This window comes from Perognathus longimembris, chromosome 14 (assembly GCF_023159225.1).
Source record: "Perognathus longimembris pacificus isolate PPM17 chromosome 14, ASM2315922v1, whole genome shotgun sequence".
In the NCBI taxonomy this organism is placed as follows: domain Eukaryota; kingdom Metazoa; phylum Chordata; class Mammalia; order Rodentia; family Heteromyidae; genus Perognathus; species Perognathus longimembris.
In genome coordinates, this window is record NC_063174.1 from 699,616 (window position 1) to 717,358 (window position 17,743).

General features: G+C 47.2%; 1 protein-coding gene across 5 annotated transcripts in view; it reads right to left on the reverse strand.

The window, feature by feature from the left end:
• Positions 1–1,764: 1,764 nt before the first annotated feature.
• The window catches only part of Slc7a7 (solute carrier family 7 member 7), a 50,361-nt gene continuing 34,382 nt past the window's right edge, over positions 1,765–17,743 (reverse strand). For all 5 annotated transcript variants that reach the window (XM_048362746.1, XM_048362745.1, XM_048362743.1 and 2 more), the window contains exons 3-10: positions 11,688–11,813; positions 10,267–10,411; positions 5,763–5,886; positions 5,217–5,320; positions 4,874–4,970; positions 3,300–3,449; positions 2,451–2,634; positions 1,765–2,233 (exon numbers count right to left, since the gene is read on the reverse strand). In XM_048362746.1, the coding sequence (XP_048218703.1) occupies positions 2,130–2,233; positions 2,451–2,634; positions 3,300–3,449; positions 4,874–4,970; positions 5,217–5,320; positions 5,763–5,886; positions 10,267–10,411; positions 11,688–11,813 (1,034 nt within the window). In that variant the 3' untranslated portion in view covers positions 1,765–2,129. The remainder of the gene's footprint in view (positions 2,234–2,450; positions 2,635–3,299; positions 3,450–4,873; positions 4,971–5,216; positions 5,321–5,762; positions 5,887–10,266; positions 10,412–11,687; positions 11,814–17,743) is intronic.

Here is a 17,743-nt window from a genome sequence, read left to right on the forward strand (position 1 = left end):
TGCTGCTCCTGGTTTTCATTATCTAGGGAAAGGGTTTGTGTGCTTTAGAAAAGAACAGGCTGGGTCATGATTTCCTTTGATGACCTATGCTCTCAGAAAATTTGTATGTCGTTGTCTTGGGGCTTGAACTCAGGGCCTGGGTGCTATCTCTTAGCTTTTTCCACTGAATGCTGGTGCTCTACCACTTGAGTCATAGCTCCATCTCCAGCCTTTGTGCTACTTCCGGTTTTCTGGTGGTTAATTGGAGATAAGAGTCTTAGCAAACTTTCCTACCCTGGCTGGCTTGCTTCAGACAGTAATCCTCAGATCTCAGCTTCCTGAGTAGCTAGGATTTATAGGTGTGAGCCACCAGCACCTGGCTAATTCCCAGCTTTTTGATGGCTAGTTGAAGAGTCTCATGGACTTTCCTGCCGGCTGGCTTTGAACTATAATCCTCAGATGTCAGCCTCCTGAGTAGCTGGGATTACAGGCATGAGCCACTGGCACCTGACTCTTGGGAAAAACTATGTTTTAACCTGGCATTAAGTACTTATACTGCTACTCACAAATGTGAGTACCTACATTTTCATTGTAATCATAGAAGTCTAACTGGTAAAACTGTATAGTAGTCACCACTCTGGGTTTTTTGTTTGTTTGGTTTTTTTTTGGGGGGGGGGTGGGGGCAGTCCTGGGGCTTGAACTCAGGGCCTGGGCACTGTCCCTGAGCTTCTTTTGCTCAAGGCTCACACTCCACCACTTCAGCCATCCCATCACTTCTGGCCTTTTCTTTTTATGTAGTACTGAGGAATCGAACCCAGGGTTTCATGCATGCTAGGCAAGCACTCTACCATACCACTAAGCCACATTCCCAGCCCAACCACTTGTTTTTGTTTAAAGAGCTTGAACTCGGGGCCTGAGTGCTGTCCCTGAACTTTTTTGTTTAAGGCTGGCTAGCATCTTACCAACTTGAGCCACAGCTCCACTTCTGGCTTTTTGGTGATTAATTGGAGATACAAGTCTCAAACTTTCCTGCCTGTGCTGACTTGGAACTGTGATCCTTAGAGCACAGCCTCCTGAGTAGCTAGAATTAGAAATGTGAGGGGCTGGGGATATGGCCTAGTGGCAAGAGTGCCTGCCTCATATACATGAGGCCTTGGGTTTGATTCCCCAGCACCACATATACAGAAAATGGCCAGAAGTGGCGCTGTGGCTCAGGTGGCAGAGTGCTAGCCTTGAGCAAAAAGAAGCCAGGGACAGTGCTCAGGCCCAGAGTCCAAGCCCCAGGACTGGCCAAAAAAGAAATGTGAGCCACCAGCGCTCAGCTCTATAACCACATTTTTTTTTTTTTTTTTTTTTTTTTGCCAGTCCTGGGGCTTGAACTCGGCCTGAGCACTGTCCCCGGCTTCTTTTTGCTCAAGGCCAGCACTCTGCCACTTGAGCCACAGTGCCACTTCTGGCTATTTTCTATATATGTGGTGCTGGGGAATCGAACCCAGGGCTTCATGTATACAAGGCAAGCACTCTTGCCACTAGGCCATATTCCCAGCTGTAACCACGTTTCTTGACCCAAGATGACTGTAAAATTTCCTTCAAGATTTGCATTTGCTCAAATTCTTAGTGTTGGAGATGAAAAATAGCTGGTAATACTCTTAAGTAGTATGTAACATCCTCGTGTTTGTAAAGATGGCCTTAAGCTATTCAGCAGCTAGCCTGAGAATAAAAAATGGATTGGTTTTCATGTTTCCTAAGCTAATGGGAGCCATCCAGTCAGCCACTTCCACCATATGAACATAACGTTTTTATTGTCCAGCATTTGTGACAGTTCCATGTCTCAAGGAGACAGTTTGGAGCAGCGTTGGCCCTTGCAAAGAAAGAGTGGGTATGCCCATCAGGTGCTACTGAACCACCAAGCCCACCCATGACATACTCCCCAGCAGTCTGTTTTATCATCCCTTTACAAAGTCTGGAACGATATGTAGAAAAAAAATAAATACTTTTCATCTCTAAAAAGCAAGTTCAAAGGCTGAAGCTGCCTAAACCAGGCCTCTGGACAGGTCTCCACAAAGAAGTGAGCTTTCCTTGTTGACTCCCTTCACTACCCAATAGGAGACAAGAAGTCCCAGCCCTCCACTCAGGATTCCAGGTGGTATTTAATTAGACTTGGGGTCCTGTTGCTTGAGCATCTCTCCATCTTCCAAATCCATTTCTGCAGCAACTGACATACACAGGATCTGGAGGTACTTTGTGGCCGATGCTACAAAGAGAAGTTTGAGTCAAAAGGGAGATGAGGTCAGCAAGGCTGAGTTAAGTGGCATTGAATGGAACTTGGCCTGAAGGATAGGATTCAATTAAACCATAAAACCACAGAGTCAGCAACAAGAATGGGGAATGGCCGAGGACTGGGGAGTCTAGAGTTGGATAAAACAAAAGGCTTTCTGTGTAGCGGAGCATACTGGAAGATCAAAGCTTACCCACAATCCTTCGGAGGCCAACAGGTCGTTTGTGTTCCGGCACTCTGATGATGAGGAAGTAAAAGGGCAAGCCTGAGAGGGCGATGCCGATGCCGATGAGGGAGTTGATGGTGTCACTGTAAAGTGGAACGGCTACCAGGAAGATGGTGCAGAGGCAGAAGATAATGGGGAAGAAGAGGCTGAGCTAAGGACACCGAGGAAATAATTGGGAGTTAGCTCAGGATTCTCGGCACAGGAACCCCGCCTCCCATGAAGATCAGAGGTCTGAAGAGCCGGGGGAGTAGTCCATTGGTAGAGCACCCCATCAACTTAGCACACAACTGTCATCTAGTCCCAAAGGTTTCTGTGGTGCTGGGGTCACACGTGGCCTGCCGCAGTCCTACATGCCCAGCACTTGGTGATTGTCATTTATTTGCTTTTGTGCTGGAACAGGCTCGGACTCAGGGCCCCCCACTCTCCCTTGCCTCTTTTGCTCAAGGCTTGTGCTCTTCCACTTTCAGCATTTTGCTGGTTAATTCAAGAGTCTCAGATTTTTCTGCCTGGACTAGGATTCAAACCAGGATCCTCAGATCTCAGATTCTGAGTATCTGGGATTATAGGCATCCACCCAAGCACCTGCCCACTTGGTTTCTTGAGAGAAGGTCTTGCTGCTGTTGTTCAGGCTGACCTCAAACTCATTCTATGGCCTAAAGTTGCCTCAAATTTACGATCCTCCTGCCTCAGCCTCCCAAGTGCTGGGATTACAGATATAGACCACCATGTCTGGGCCAGGCAAAGATTTCTGAATAAACCATTTTGCAAGACTTGTAGCAGCAGCCCTAGCTGCTCCATGGAATGGCGGTAAAATACCTTAAGGGGACGAGGGCGATCAGGCTCCTTCCAGCGCAGATAAAGCTGACCCACAATAGAAAGCCCCACAAAGAACCAGTAGCTGAAGCTGTAGTAGTTGATGAGCTGGAAGATGTCCTCCACACACAAGTAGATCAATGCCATGATACCCTGTAGGCACAGGCCCAAGTCAGCTCTGCAGAGCCTGTTACTCAAGCTGTTTTTTACTTCCGTTTATTCCCCACAAGCCCCTGACCAGCCCTTCTTGGTCAAGCCCTGAATCTCCTTATCTACCCTCTGTTCCCAACCCTTCTCTCCCTCTATTAGAAATCCCCTCTACTGAATTTTCGGTTCATTCTTCAAACCTTTGCCAAGCTAACTGTGAAACACAACCCCAAAACACCCCCTCAAAAGTCTTCAGCAGCTGGGAGTGGGTGGCTAATGACTAATCTTAGACAAGGAGGCAAAGATCAGAAGATCAACTGCAAAGGCAGCCTAGACAAATTCCAGAGACATCTCCAATTCACCAGCAAAAACCTGAAGATGGAGGTGTGGTTCAGGTGCGAGTGCCAGCCTTGGGGGTAGGGGGGACAAACTAAGATCCTGAGTTCAAGCCCCAGTACCAGCACCCAAAACAAGTCTTTTGTATATCCTTTCCATAATGAGTCCAGGTGAAATTTCCAGCACTTTCTCCAACTTACTACTTAACGCCACACTGCTTTGCTACAAGATTTTGTGGTGCTATGTAGGCCCGTGTCTTTACAACCTTCGAAATCTCTTTCAAATGCACTCCCTCCATGAAGTCCTCCAGGCGCCCTGTGTCCCTGCAGGAAGCGAGCGTTTCCTCTGCTGGGCACTCATCGCTCGTACGTCTTCCGTGCACTTTACGCCTGACCACTCCTCACAGAAGTTGCGCTCTGCCAAGCGCTGCAGCGTCTGGCACAGGGCCATGTCCACGGTGGGTGTCCCGTCATTCCAGCAATAGCTTTTGTTTTTGTTTTTCTTTGTGCCAGTACTAAGGCTTGAACCCAGGGCTTGGATACTATCCCCGGGTGCTCCACCATCTGAGCCACAGCTCCACTTCTGGCTTTTTGTTTTTTTGTCGGTCATGGGGCTTGAACTTGGGCTGGATGCTGTTCCTGAGCTTTTCTGCTCAAGGTTAGCACTCTACCACTTTAAGCCACAGCTATACTTCTTTTTGGTGGTTTGGAGATAAGAGTCTCTGATCTGGCTGGCTTCGAATCTCAATCCTTGGATCTTGGCCTCCTGAGGACTGGGATTACAGGCATGAGCTACCAGCACACAGCTTTCTAACAATAGTTCTCTCAGAATCCTTCCTAGGGCTTTCAGAAAGCAGAAACAGCCACATCTATGGGTTCCATTCCTCAGTACCCCATAAACAGAAAAAGCCAGAACTGGCACTATGGCTCAAGTGGTAGAGTGCTAGCCTTAAACAAAAGAAGCTCAGGGACAGTGCCCAGGCCCTGAGTGCAAGCCCCAGGACTGGCAAAAAAGAAAAGAAACAGCCACGTCTACTACTGCCACCCAAGTTCCTCCACAATCTGGCTTTCTGTCTCAGCCTGGCGATCACTCACATTGAAGAGCAGAGAAGGCACAGGTGTGAACCGCTGGACATGTATCATGCAGATGGCATCAGGAAGGTGACCTTCTCTTGAGCCCACAAAGAAAAGCCTGTTTAGGAAAGAGGAGAGAAGCTGAGTAAATTGGAAGGTATGGGACAGCGTGCCCGGCTCGCTTGCCACAGTGCTCCCCTCCCTGCCATCCCTCTGCAGAAAGTGTGCAGAGTACACAATGGAGTTCTGTATTAAGTACAATGCTGACAACTGCACACTGCTCGTGGGAATGATGAGAGAGATCAGGGGCAGCACAAGTTCCACCACCTTCCATAGCTCTTCCAACGAAAGATACAAATCTTACCTAGAAGCAGCCACAATAGAGGCATTGAGGCCACCAAAGCAAGATAATGCAACTGCCAATGGAATTGTCCAATTGAATATTCCAAAAATCTGGTCTGCAAAAGTCTACAGAAAAGGTAAAGAAGTCATTAGCAAGGCCTAAACAGGATGAAAGGTGTGAACAGATGCATTTCCAAGTTCCCCCTCTCGTAGTAGAGGTAATAGGACTTCCTTGCAAACTCAGTATGCTAAGTGTACTCTTTTTTTTTTTTTTTTGGCCAGTCCTGGGCCTTGGACTCAGGACCTGAGCACTGTCCCTGGCTTCTTTTTGCTCAAGGCTAGCACTCTGCCACTTGAGCCACAGCGCCACTTCTGGCGGTTTTCTGTATATGTGGTGCTGGGGAATCAAACCCAGGGCCTCATGTATACAAGGCAAACACTCTTGCCACTAGGCCATGTCCCCAGCCCAGCTAAGTGTACTCTTTCCAAGGCTACCTATCCTCTTTCTAGAACAGGAAAGAGCCCACAGTGTGCCCGCAACCTGCTCCTGCTTGTAACCATCTTTTACCACAGCAACAGCATCACTGGCCAAGATGTCCTTCATCTCTAGCACGGTGTAATAGGCCACATTGGTCAAGATGTAAATGATGGTGACGACAGGCATGGAAATGCCAATGGACAGAGGCAGATTCCTAGGCCAAACAGAACAAAGGATGCATTAGTCTTACAGCTGCATCTCTGCCTGACTCTCCCTGCCCCACTACTCTTTTTCGAGATGGAGATCTTTTTTTTTTTTGGCCAGTCCTGGGCGTGGACTCAGGGCCTGAGCACTGTCCCTGGCTTCTTTGTGCTCAAGGCTAGCACTCTGCCACTTGAGCCACAGCGCCACTTCTGGCTGTTTTCTATATAGGTGGTGCTGAGGAATTGAACCCAAGGCTTCATGATACAAGGCAAGCACTCTTGCCCCTAGGCCATATTCCCAGCCCCCATGGACTGCAGTTTTTAAAGCCAGTTTGGGCAGGAAAAAGTCCATGAAACTCTTACCTCCAGTTAATCACCATAAAGCTGGAAATGGAGCTGTGACTCAAATGGTAGAGTGCTCACTTTGAGCAAAAAAGCTAAGAGTGGCAGGCCCTGAGTTCAAGCCTTAAGACTAGCAACAAGGGCTGGGAGTGTGGCTTAGCGGCAGAGTGCTTGCTAGATACATGGATCCCTAGGCTCCATTCCTCATTACCATATACACAGAAACAGCTGGAAGTGGTGCTATGGCTCAAGCGGGAGAGCCCTAGTCTTGAGCAAAAGAAGCTCAGGGCCCAGGCCCTGAGTTCAAGCCCCAGGATTGGCCTAAAGAAAGAAAGAAAGAAAAGAAAAAAAAAAAAAAAAAACGACTGGCACCAAAAAAAAAATTTTTTTTAAAGAAAGGGCCTACATACTGAGGTAGCAAAGATCTGAGGATTGTGGTTTGAACCCAGCGGGGGCAGGAAAGTGTCTTATAAGGGTAAGAGGTATAAGGATCAAACTCTTGGTTCTAATTAGCAAGCCAAAACATTGAAAGTGAAGGTGTGGCTCAAGTGGTAGAATATCAGCCTTGTGTGAGAAAAGCTGAAGGGCAGCACCAGGCCCTGGCCTAGGTCAACCCTCAGTGCTGGAAAGGGGAGGCAGGGAGGGAAGGGGGAAAGAAGGGAGAAGAGAGAAGGGAGAGAGATGAGAGGAGAGAGGAGAGAGAAGAGAGAGAGAGGAGAGAGATAAGAGAAGAGAGAGAGGGAGAGGAGAGAGATAAGAGGAGAGGAGAGAGAGATGAGAGATGAGAGAGGAAAGAGAAGAGAGAGAGAGAGAGAGTGTGTCACAGCCTGGAAAATTAGAGGGAACTGGTTTGTTTTTACACCCAAAGGTCTCTTGGTATCAGAACTCCTTCTTCTCTAAGATCATCAATTCTGAAAATTTTGTCTTAACACTAGAAATAATAGATAGGGAAGGGAAAGAACAATGGGAGGGGTGACACTGATCAAGATGGATTAAACTCATAAACTGACATGCTGAATTGAAACCCTTTGTATAACTATTTAAAGATAAATTTAAAAAGAGACTGAGAAATAAGAAACTGCAAAATCAAGTTGTGAACGCTCTCAGTTTCAGAGCATAAGCCAGACCTTCAGTAGGAAGAGCAGTATGATGTGAGTATGTGTGCGTGTGTGCACACAAGCAACTTGGGAGGGAGTCCACCCACCCCTTGATCAGTTGAGAACATCAAGTGTCATTCCAAATAATGCCCAAGAGAAGGAAAAAGAACTCTCATGGTCCTTCTAGCCTAGAAGCATCATGAGCTTTAAAAACACCCTGGAGAGAGACTCAAAGAGAGGCAAAGGGGGCAGGTCCTCTTCTGTCATTCCTCTTCTGTCCAGTAGGTTGACCACCATGCAGACCCGGACTTGCCTCTATTATCCCAGCTCTCATCAGGGGTGCAACATTCAGGTGGACCAAGAGCACTTTTGGTTCTCAGTGCCAAAAGGAGTTGATTGGAATACAGTTGTTATTCTCTTATTCTCTTTAAAATTAATTCCACTCTCTGGCAAATATTAATTTTCAGAATATTTTAGAGCCAGGAAAGAGCCCTGGAGATCCATCGTATAATTGAGTTTCCTCAGTTTCAAGAAAATTCAAAGGCATTTCAAAAAAAAGGCAAGGCAACTCCCTCAAGGTCACCCAACAAATCAGTGTCAAGACCAACTCCAGGCACCTCAGTCCCAGCCCCTTGTTCTGTTCTTCCTTCACAGGACAACAGGCAAATCAGAGTAACTGAGGGGGTGATGCACCTGAATGAGCAAAGCAGTTCCACACACTCAGAGGAATTAGGTTAGCAAGAAATCCTAATGGAAACCTAGGAAGGTTTCTGAAAGTCTATGACCTAAACATTGTTGATTGGCTAGGATGAGTGAAAGACTTATCAAGAACAAAAACTGTGTGTGTGCTAGTACTGAGGCTTGACTCGGGGTCTTGTGCTCTTGTTTGGCTTTTTCACTCAAGGCTGGGCTCTCTACCTTTTGAGGCACACCTCCACTTCTGCCTTTTTTTTTTTTTTTTGGCCAGTCCTGGGGCTTGGACTCTGGGCCTGAGCACTGTCCCTGGCTTCTTTTTGCTCAAGGCTAGCACTCTGCCACCTGAATCACAGCGCCCCTTCTGGCCGTTTTCTGTATATGTGGTGCTGGGGAATCGAACCCAGGGCCTCATGTATAGGAGGCAGGCACTCTTGCCACTAGGCCATATCCCCAGCCCCACTTCTGACTTTTGGTGGTTAATTGGAGATAAGAGTCTCATGGACTTTTCTTCCCAGATTGGCTTCAAACCACAATCCTCATATTTCAGCCTCCTAAGTATCTAGGATTACAGGCATGAGCCATCAGTGCCCAGCAGGAAAATATTTGTTTTAAAATTTTTGGGCTGGGGATATAGCCTAGTGGCAAGAGTGCCTGCCTCGGATACACGAGGCCCTAGGTTCGCTTCCCCAGCACCACATATACAGAAAAAAAAAAAAAAAAAAAAACGGCCAGAAGCGGCGCTGTGGCTCAAGTGGCAGAGTGCTAGCCTTGAGCGGGAAGAAGCCAGGGACAGTGCTCAGGCCCTGAGTCCAAGGCCCAGGACTGGCCAAAAAAAAAAATTTATTGTTATGATAAAGGTGATTTGGGGGGGCTGAGAATGTGGTCTAGCAGTAGAGTGATTGCCTAGCATGCATGAAGCCCTGGGTTTGATTCCTCAGCAACACATATGCAGAAAAAGCCAGAAGCTACTCATACCTGTAATCCAACTCAGCTGAGAGCCAGACGACCACAGTTTTATTTGTTGTTGTTGTTATTGTTGTTAGGTTTTGTTTGTTTTGCTTTTGTCAGTCGTGAGGCTTAAACTCTGGGCCTGGGTGCTGTCCCAGAGCTCTTCAGCTCAAGGCTAACGCCCTACCATTTGGGCCACAGCACCACTTTGGTTTTCTGGTGGTTAATTGGAGGTAAGAGTCTCACAGACTTTCCTTCCCCAGGTGGCTTTGAGCCAGATCTCAGCCTCCTGACTAGCTAGGATTACAAACATGCACAGGTGCCAGGCTTGGATCAGAGTTTTAAGACAATCTGGTAAGAAAAAGTCGGAGAGACTCCACCTCCAACTAACCAGCAAAAAGCAGAGCTGATGGGGACTGGTGGCTCATGTCTGTAATCCTTGCTACTCTGGAGGCTGAGATCTGAGGATCAAAGCTTGAAGCCAGCCCAGATAATAAATAAAGTCCATAAGACTTTTATCTCTAATTAAGCAGCAAAAAGCTGTAAGTGGAGCTGTAGCTCAAATGGTAGCACACTATCCTTGAGCAAAAAAGTTGAGTTGGGACTGGAAATATAGCCTAGTGGTAGAGTGCTTTCCTCATATACAGAAAATGGCCAGAAGTGGCGCTGTGGCTCAAGTGGCAGAGTGCTGGCCTTAAGCAAAAAGAAGCCAGGGACAGTGCTCAAGCCCTGAATGCAAGCCCCAGGACTGGCACCAAAAACAAACAACAACAAAAAAAAAAACAACAGAACTAAAGACATGGCTCAACTAGTAGAGTGCTAGCTAAGCAAGCTGAGCCAGTAAGGCTCAGAATTCAAATCCCAGTAGTAGCACACACAAAAAGGATTTTGCAAGACAGGCCCAAGAAAGTTCACCTCTTGGGCTGGGAATATGGCCTACTGGCGAGAGTGCTTGCCTCGTATAGATGAAGCCCTGGGTTCGATTCCCCAGCACCACATATATAGAAAATGGCCAGAAGTGGCGCTGTGGCTCAAGTGGTACAGTGCTAACCTTGAGCAAAAAGAAGCCAGGGACAGTGCTCAGGCCCTGAGTCCAAGCCCAGGACTGGCAAAAAAAAAGAAAAATAAAAGTTTACCTCTTAGCTCAGTTCCTGAGATACTGGGCAAATTCAATCTGGGCCTCAGCCCTCCCATTTATGAAAATGATGCTGATGAAATTACACCACAGGGAGCAGCATGCTATCTGGCACACAGTAGGAGTTTACTTAACAGCTTTGTTGCTTGGAAAATCGGCAGTGAGGTACCTACCTCTCAGGGTTCTTGATCTCTTCAGTGACATAGTTGAGGGTATCCCAGCCAGAGTAGGAGAAAAGAGCTGAGTACAGGGCCAGGGCAATGTCACCCATTGCAAAGGATGAACCCTCAAAGGAGTTCTCAAAGTTAGTGGAGGCTCCTGGAACCCAAGAACAATGGAAAGCAAAGATTAGTGGCCTGCTCTCTCAGCTCTGAGATGATCCAATAAAGAAGTAGACAAATACAGTGAAGAAACAGGTTTAAATGGCTTAGAAAACCTCTGACAGGAGGGTACAGTGAAAGAAAGGAATAGAAGACAGCATCTACAGAGATAAGCCAGAATGGAATGCTGGATCCCAACAGGAAAACCCAGCTGGGGGGGAGGGGTGTGTGTGTGTGTGTGTGTGTGTGTGTGTGTGTGTGTGTGTGTGTGTGTGTGTGTGTACTTGAACTCAAGGCACTATCCTTTAGCTTTTTTGCTCAAGACTAGCACTCTACCACTGAAGCCATACCTCCATCTCCAGGTTTCTGGAGTTAATTGGAGATAAAAGTGTCACAGAATTCTTGCCTGGGCTAGCTTCAAACTGGGATCCTCAGATGTCAGACTCCTGACATCTAGGGTTACAGACCCATACCAGACTCCAGGTGGCTTTCCAAGGTAATTAACCACCACTGAACAGTATTCTGTCTGCTCTACAGGATGCCTGCTTCCTGTCCCCTTTGCCACAAGCTAGGGGTGGACACGGTGGTAGTGGAAGGTCAGGGCTCGGTGTGCCCGCCCAGGTCAACAGAGTGGTTGTAGGGCAGGTTTCATAGCTGGAGACTAGCAGGGAGTGGAGACAGACATTAACCACTTCCAAGGGCAGAAAGGTCAAAGTAACTTTACTGACAGCAATCTATAACACCAGTTCCCTGAACATGGCTGGCAGCCCCTTTTCTAAGACCAGCTCTTAGCTAAAAGATAGGCTGCCTTGGTATACATTTCAGCTTCCCTGCACTAGGAACATAGCCAAGACACTTGATTCTGTAGCCAATTTCCCCACTGGTTCAAAAAAAAAGGGGGGGTCGGGGGGATAAAGTCAGGTGTCAGTGGCCCACGTCTGTAATCCTAGCTACTCAGGAAGTTGAGATCTGAGAACAGCAGTACAAAGCCAGCTGGAGAGACAGAAATCTAGGGTAACCAGTGAAAAGCCCAGAAGTAGAGGTGTGATGCAAATGGTAGAGCACCAGCCTTGAGTGGGGAAAGCCTAGCAATTACACAAGACCCTCAAGTTTATGCCCCAGTACCAGCACACACACACACAAAAAGGAATAATAATAATAATAAGAGAGCCTACTAAATAAGGACCTCAGGAGACCTAGATGAAATAAGGCACAAAGTGCATATGAGTGTGGCCCACCAAAAGAAAACCTTCTTAACAAATGTTATTTCTTACCCTGGCCAAGTCTAACGATGCCTGCAATGATAACAGCAATCAGTGCCACTACTTTAGCGTATGTGAAGACATCTTGCACCATGGTTCCCCACTTGACATAGGCACAGTTAATGAAGGTTAAGAGACCTGAAAGGGAAACAACATCAGTTGGTGCCTCACACTTACCACTCAGAGGGCCCTAGACTCCCAAACAATTTTTCCAGGATCAGCCACCAACCTCGACCCTTCAGCTTGCATCAGCCTGTATATCTGGTCCCTGCCCTGCTCTACCCCGCAACGTCTTCACCATTTCCATTCACAGGGTACCTGCTGGGGACACAGCATCACCCCAGCCCCAGTCCCAGCCCGGCTCTTCACAGGAAGAGACACAAAAGAGCTGTAATCTTAGCTATTCAGGAGGCTGAGATCTGAGGATCATGGTTGGAAAGCAGCCTGGGCAGGAAAGTCCCTGAGGCTCTTATCTCCAATTAACCACTAAAAAAAAAAGCCAGAAATGGAGTGTAGTTTAAGTGGTACAGTGCTAAGAAAGAAAAGAGAGACAAGGACAGTGCCCAGTACCTTGAACTCAGGTCCAAGCCCCAGGACTGGCACAATAAAAATAAAATAAAATAAAAATAACAGTCTCTTCTTCAACATACAGGCACTAGGACCCAGAGTTCTGGCTCCATGATACTACTATTAACCTTGAAGAGTCCTGTTATGATTTATTCAGTGTCTGGGTCAGCAGGTCAGGGCAGAAGCCAAGGACTAGGTTGGAGGCCAGACTTCCTGCCCTCTGCCTACCAACTAGATGCTTGTTTTAGGCTTGCAAAAATTCTTGCAGCTAAGAGCAGTTCTTGTAGAATGAAAACAGTACATTTCTCCTGATTGAACAATACAGAAGAATGAGCTGTAAACATTCCTCAGGTCCTTGTACCTGGGTGAGCTTCGCTAAAACCCATGGTTCTTAACAGGTCTGGAATTCTTTTGCCGAGCATTCATGCGTACATGAGTATGCATACTTGTCTATTAAAAGACTCTATCTTTTAGCAAAATCTCAAGAGAAGGGGCCAGGCATGGATACTCACACCTGTAATCCCAGCAACTTGGGAGGCAGACATGGGGAGGATCATGGTTCAAGGCCAGCCCAAGCAAAAACTTATGAGACTCCATCTCAACACACAACTGCCTTGGTGAGTCTAGCCAAGCAAAAGCAGTATATAAGAGGATCGTAGCCTAAGGCTGCCCCAGACAGAAACACAAGACCCTGCCTGACAAATAACTAGCGTGACTCAAGCGGTAGAATGACGACCTAGAAAGCATGAGTACCTGAGTTGAAACCCCAGGGGGGAAAAAACTCTGATAAGGGACTAACGTGTAGCTCTGTGGTAGATCATAGGCTTGGCAAGTATGAGGACCTGGGTTCAAACCCTAGCACCAAAAAATAAAAATCATCTCCAAGAAATCCATTAACTTCATTACCCCTTCACCTCCCCCCCAAAAAGTTATACTCCATTATTTAGAGGAAGTTCAAGAAGGGAAGTCCATACATGGAAACCAATCAGAAGAAAAAACTCCTAAGTTCACCCCAATGTCCCTTAGACGCTTTTCCAGCTGGCGGCAGGTCCATCCACACAGCCACCCCAAGAAGCATGGTAAGCCACTTCATGATTCCTTCCTCAGTTCAGCAACTGGAACACCATAAAGGATGCTTAATGGGTCATGAATAGTGGAACCAACCTGGAAGAGCAGTTCAAAGCCAGGCAGATAAAATAACAAGACATCCCTCTCCTATCTCAACTAAAAAGCCAGGTGAGGTGATATGTGCCTATAATCATAGCTATGATGAAGATGATTATGGTCTCAGGCCCTCATAGGGCTAAAGCAAGAGACCCTATCTGAAAAATAACCAAAGCTAAAGAGAACTGGAAGCTCAAGTGATACAGAGTATATAGTGTATGTAGAGTGCCCTGAATTTAGACCCTGGTTAAGTATAGATAGATAGATAGATAGATAGATAGATAGATAGATAGATAGATAGATAGATAGATAGATAGATAACTATCATCTATCTATCTATCTATCTTGACTGTAAACCCTTCTTCTCAAGGGCTGCAAGGGCAAGGTTAGCATCACCCTTATACTCAACCATGGAGAAGGGGTACCTAGTGCCAGGCTTGTCTGGTTCAGGCCACCAGCAATCTAAAACCTCTGTGTGTGTGTGTGTGTGAGTTTTCCTGATACTATAGGGTCTTGGCATTCCTAGGCCTCCAGTTTTGAGTGTCCTGGCCTCATCCAGTCTGACCCAAGTCTACTTCATTGCAAAAAGCAGGAAAAACTGGCCTCTGGGAACAGCTGTTCTAGCACTCTACCTTCCTTCCGCCCCCCATTCCACCCCATTCTACTCCATTCTCTCCAGCTCTTCAAGGGCACGCCAGTCCTATTCAAACACCTGTCATACTGCCTAATAAACATGGCAATAAACAACCAAGCCCTATCACAAGCCTTGGCAAAAATGCACCTTCCACTCCAGGCCACCCAGGTGCTCAGTTAATAATTAAAGACACAAGTGCACAGTATCCACAGGAATCCCACAATATGGCCAAAGGGCCTGTATCTTGCCCTCCACAAGTCTGTGGTAGTTGTTGATTCTCCTCAGCAGAGGCTCATCCAGGCATCCATCCTTACTACCTGGACTTCCACCTCCAGCGATTCAACAGTCTTCACTCCCCTTCTCCCCATAGGTAACCTCTACTCCTTACTTCCAGCCTCTGCTGGTGGCTTATGATGGCAATGCAAGCCAGCCTTCCCACTCAAACACCTGGCACAACTGACACTGCTATATCAGCCAGATCCCAGCTTAGCCTGTGTGCTAACTGTGTGTCCAACACTCAACCGGAATAGACAGAAGGGGCTAATACTAGTTCACAATCAAGAGCCTGAGCCAACCGGGAGCTGGTGGTTCATGCCTGTCATCCTAGCTACTCAGGAGGCTGAATATTGAGGATAGTGTTCAAAGCCAACTCAAGGAAACTCTTATCTCCAATTAAGCACCCAAAAAGCCAGAAGTGGAGCTGTGGCTCAAATGATAGTGCTAGCCTTGAGCAAAAAAGCTCAGGGACAGTGCCCAGGCCCCAGAACACACACACACACACACACACACACACACACACACACGTGGGTGCGCGCAAAACAAGTCTGAACCAGACACCAATGGCTGATTCCTATAATCCTAGCTACTCAAGAGGCTGAGATCTGAGGATCACAGTTCCAAGCCAGTCAGGGCAGGAATTAACCAGCAAAGACTGGAAGTGCAGGTGTGACACAAGTAACAGAGAGCCAGCCTTGGATGAAAAAGTTAAGGGTCAATGCCTAGGCCCTCAGTTCAAGCCCCAATACAGCCATACACACACACACACACACACACACACACACACACACACACACACACACACACACCTGAAGCTATAAGCCATAGCATTCTCTCCTTAGTTCTGTTCGAAAAAGAACTGGACAGAGGAAAAAAAGGAACAACCAACCAATTTATTACCTTTTACTACAGCAATTTCTGCAATGAGGATACTTGAGTTCTATTTTCTTTGGTGCCAGTATTTTGGGCTTAAAGTTAGGGCCTGGATGCTATCTCTGAGTTTTTTTCCTCAAGACTAGCTAGCACTCTACCACTTGAGCCACAGCTCTTCTCTGGTTTTTGGTGGTTAGGGATAAGTCTCAACAGACTTTCCTGTCTGGGTAGCTTCGAACTGCAATCCTCAGATTTGTCTCCTAAGTGGCTATGATTATAGAGGTTCTTCTGTTTTAATCCCTCCTGCTTCTCTTCTTCCATGCCCACCCACAAGCAGCCTAACTTCTAACTTCCAGGATTCCCCCTCCTCCCACGCCCACCCATCCTGCCCGGCCTGCTCTTGGTATTGAATAGGGGGCACAGTGTGAATGCGGCAGGAAATCCTACAGAAAGGAGCCAGGGAGCAGAGGGTGAAGAGAGCTACCTCCCACTTTCCCTAGAGCCCAGCTTCCTCCAGAGCCTCCTGGTCATGGGATTGGGAAATGAGCGGCAGAGCTGACCAAGCTGTTTGTCCTCACACCCGCCAATACTGCTGACCACGCACCAGTCAGCCAAGTGCACAGTTCTTCAAGTGGAGCCCGATCTACTGCCTCAAAACAGGAGGGGACCAGAGGCTGCAAGTTACTCTCAAAGACAGAGATGCCATACCCCATACAGGGCATAGCTCAAGTGGTACAGGACTTGCTTGAGTTCAAATCCCCCTACTTCCAGAAAGACAAAGACAGGAGAAACATACAGGGAGACAGTGATAGATTGCCCTTCTACCTCCAGGGGCCATTTAATCCCTACCAAATAGGAGGCCAAGTCACTTAAGAGTGACCTTTAACCCTTGGCTCAGGTACAGTTCCATTCCCGCTATAACCCTAGGAGGAAAAGGAAGAGGGGTGAAGATGAAAACATCTTAAGATCTAAAAAGATGCTACTGAACTGGATCATCAGACCAGACCCAGCCTGTGGCTCCTACTCCCAGAAACTACCCGATGGGTTTGATCCAGAAAGAAACAATGCTAGCAGGCCCTCTCTGGACTGGTGCCCAGCTTAGTTTAGATACTCAAAGTAAACTAAACAGTTTCTGAAAGAAATATGAAGTATATAATCCTCCCTGCACTGGTAGCTTTAACTATGTAACACTGTAACACACAAAATTTTAAGAAAACACAGCTGCTATTTAATCCATTTTCTGCCTCAAATTCCCAGGGTCTATCTACAAAACCACAATACTATATAGACAACTTATCCCCTTTTCTTTTCTTTCTTTTTTTTTTTTTTTTTGGTGCTGGTCCTAGGGCTTGAACTCTGGGCCTAGGTGCTGTCCCTGAGCTTTTGTGCTCAAGACTAGCACTCTACCATTTGAGCCATTTGAGTCACAGCTCCATGTTCAGCTTTCTTTGTGTTTAACTGGAGATAAGAGTTTTATGGACTTTCTTGCCCAGGCTGGTTTCAAACTGTGATCCTCAGATCTCAGCCTCCTGAGTAGCTAGGATTACAGGCGTGAGCCATCAGTGCCCAGCTAATTTATCCCATCTTTAAGGGGACATGTAGCTTTTGCTTCCACTAATCCAAAGCTTTCTGTCCACCACTTCTAGCCGGCAGTCTTGGGCTTCTCTGGGGCTACCGAGAATCCAGGCCCCTTCCATCTGGTGCTCCTTCCTACCACAGATTATTCCATCTGCCCTCCTGTAGGATGAAAGCTCAGTTTCTTCAGCCCTTTATGAGCAAATATGGCTTCTGTGCCACTCACCACCCTGACTCACCTCTGCCTTCGCCCCTAGCCCCACTCAGTTTCCCTGGAGACCAGCGCGCCGACACAGACAGTTTCAACACTGCACACAAGCAGTCTCATGCTGAGCTCATTAACTACAACTCTTCTTCCCGCCTCAGACTGATCAGCTCTTCCTTCCTTTTTTTTTTTTTTTTTTTGGCCAGTCCTGGGCCTTGGACTCAGGGCCTGAGCACTGTCCCTGGCTTCTTTTTGCTCAAGGCTAGCACTCTGCCACTTGAACCACAGCGCCCCTTCTGGCCATTTTCTGTATATGTGGTGCTGGGGAATCGAACCCAGGGCCTCATGTATATGAGGCAGGCACTCTTGCCACTAGGCCATATCCCCAGCCCTCTTCCTTCCTTCTGACTCAGCCTAGCCTCAAACTATCCTACCTTAAGTCTCTGGAGTGCTGGGGTTAAAGCACCCGTTCCCAGTGCAGATTTCTTTCTTTTTTATTTATTTATTTACTTTTGGTGCTAGTACTGGGGCTTAAATTCAGGGCCTTGTATTCTCACTTGGCTTTTCTGTTCAAGACTGGAATTCTACCACTTCAGCCATACCTCCACTTTTGGTTTTTTGCTGGTTTATTGGAGCTAAGAGTCTAGCATCAAACCTGGCTCTTCAGGTCTCAGCCTCCTGAGGAATTACAAGGGTGTGCCATAAGCATCCATCTCCAGTGCCAATTTCCTGACACGGCTTTGGGTGACCACCCACGCACGTTCACTCGGTGAA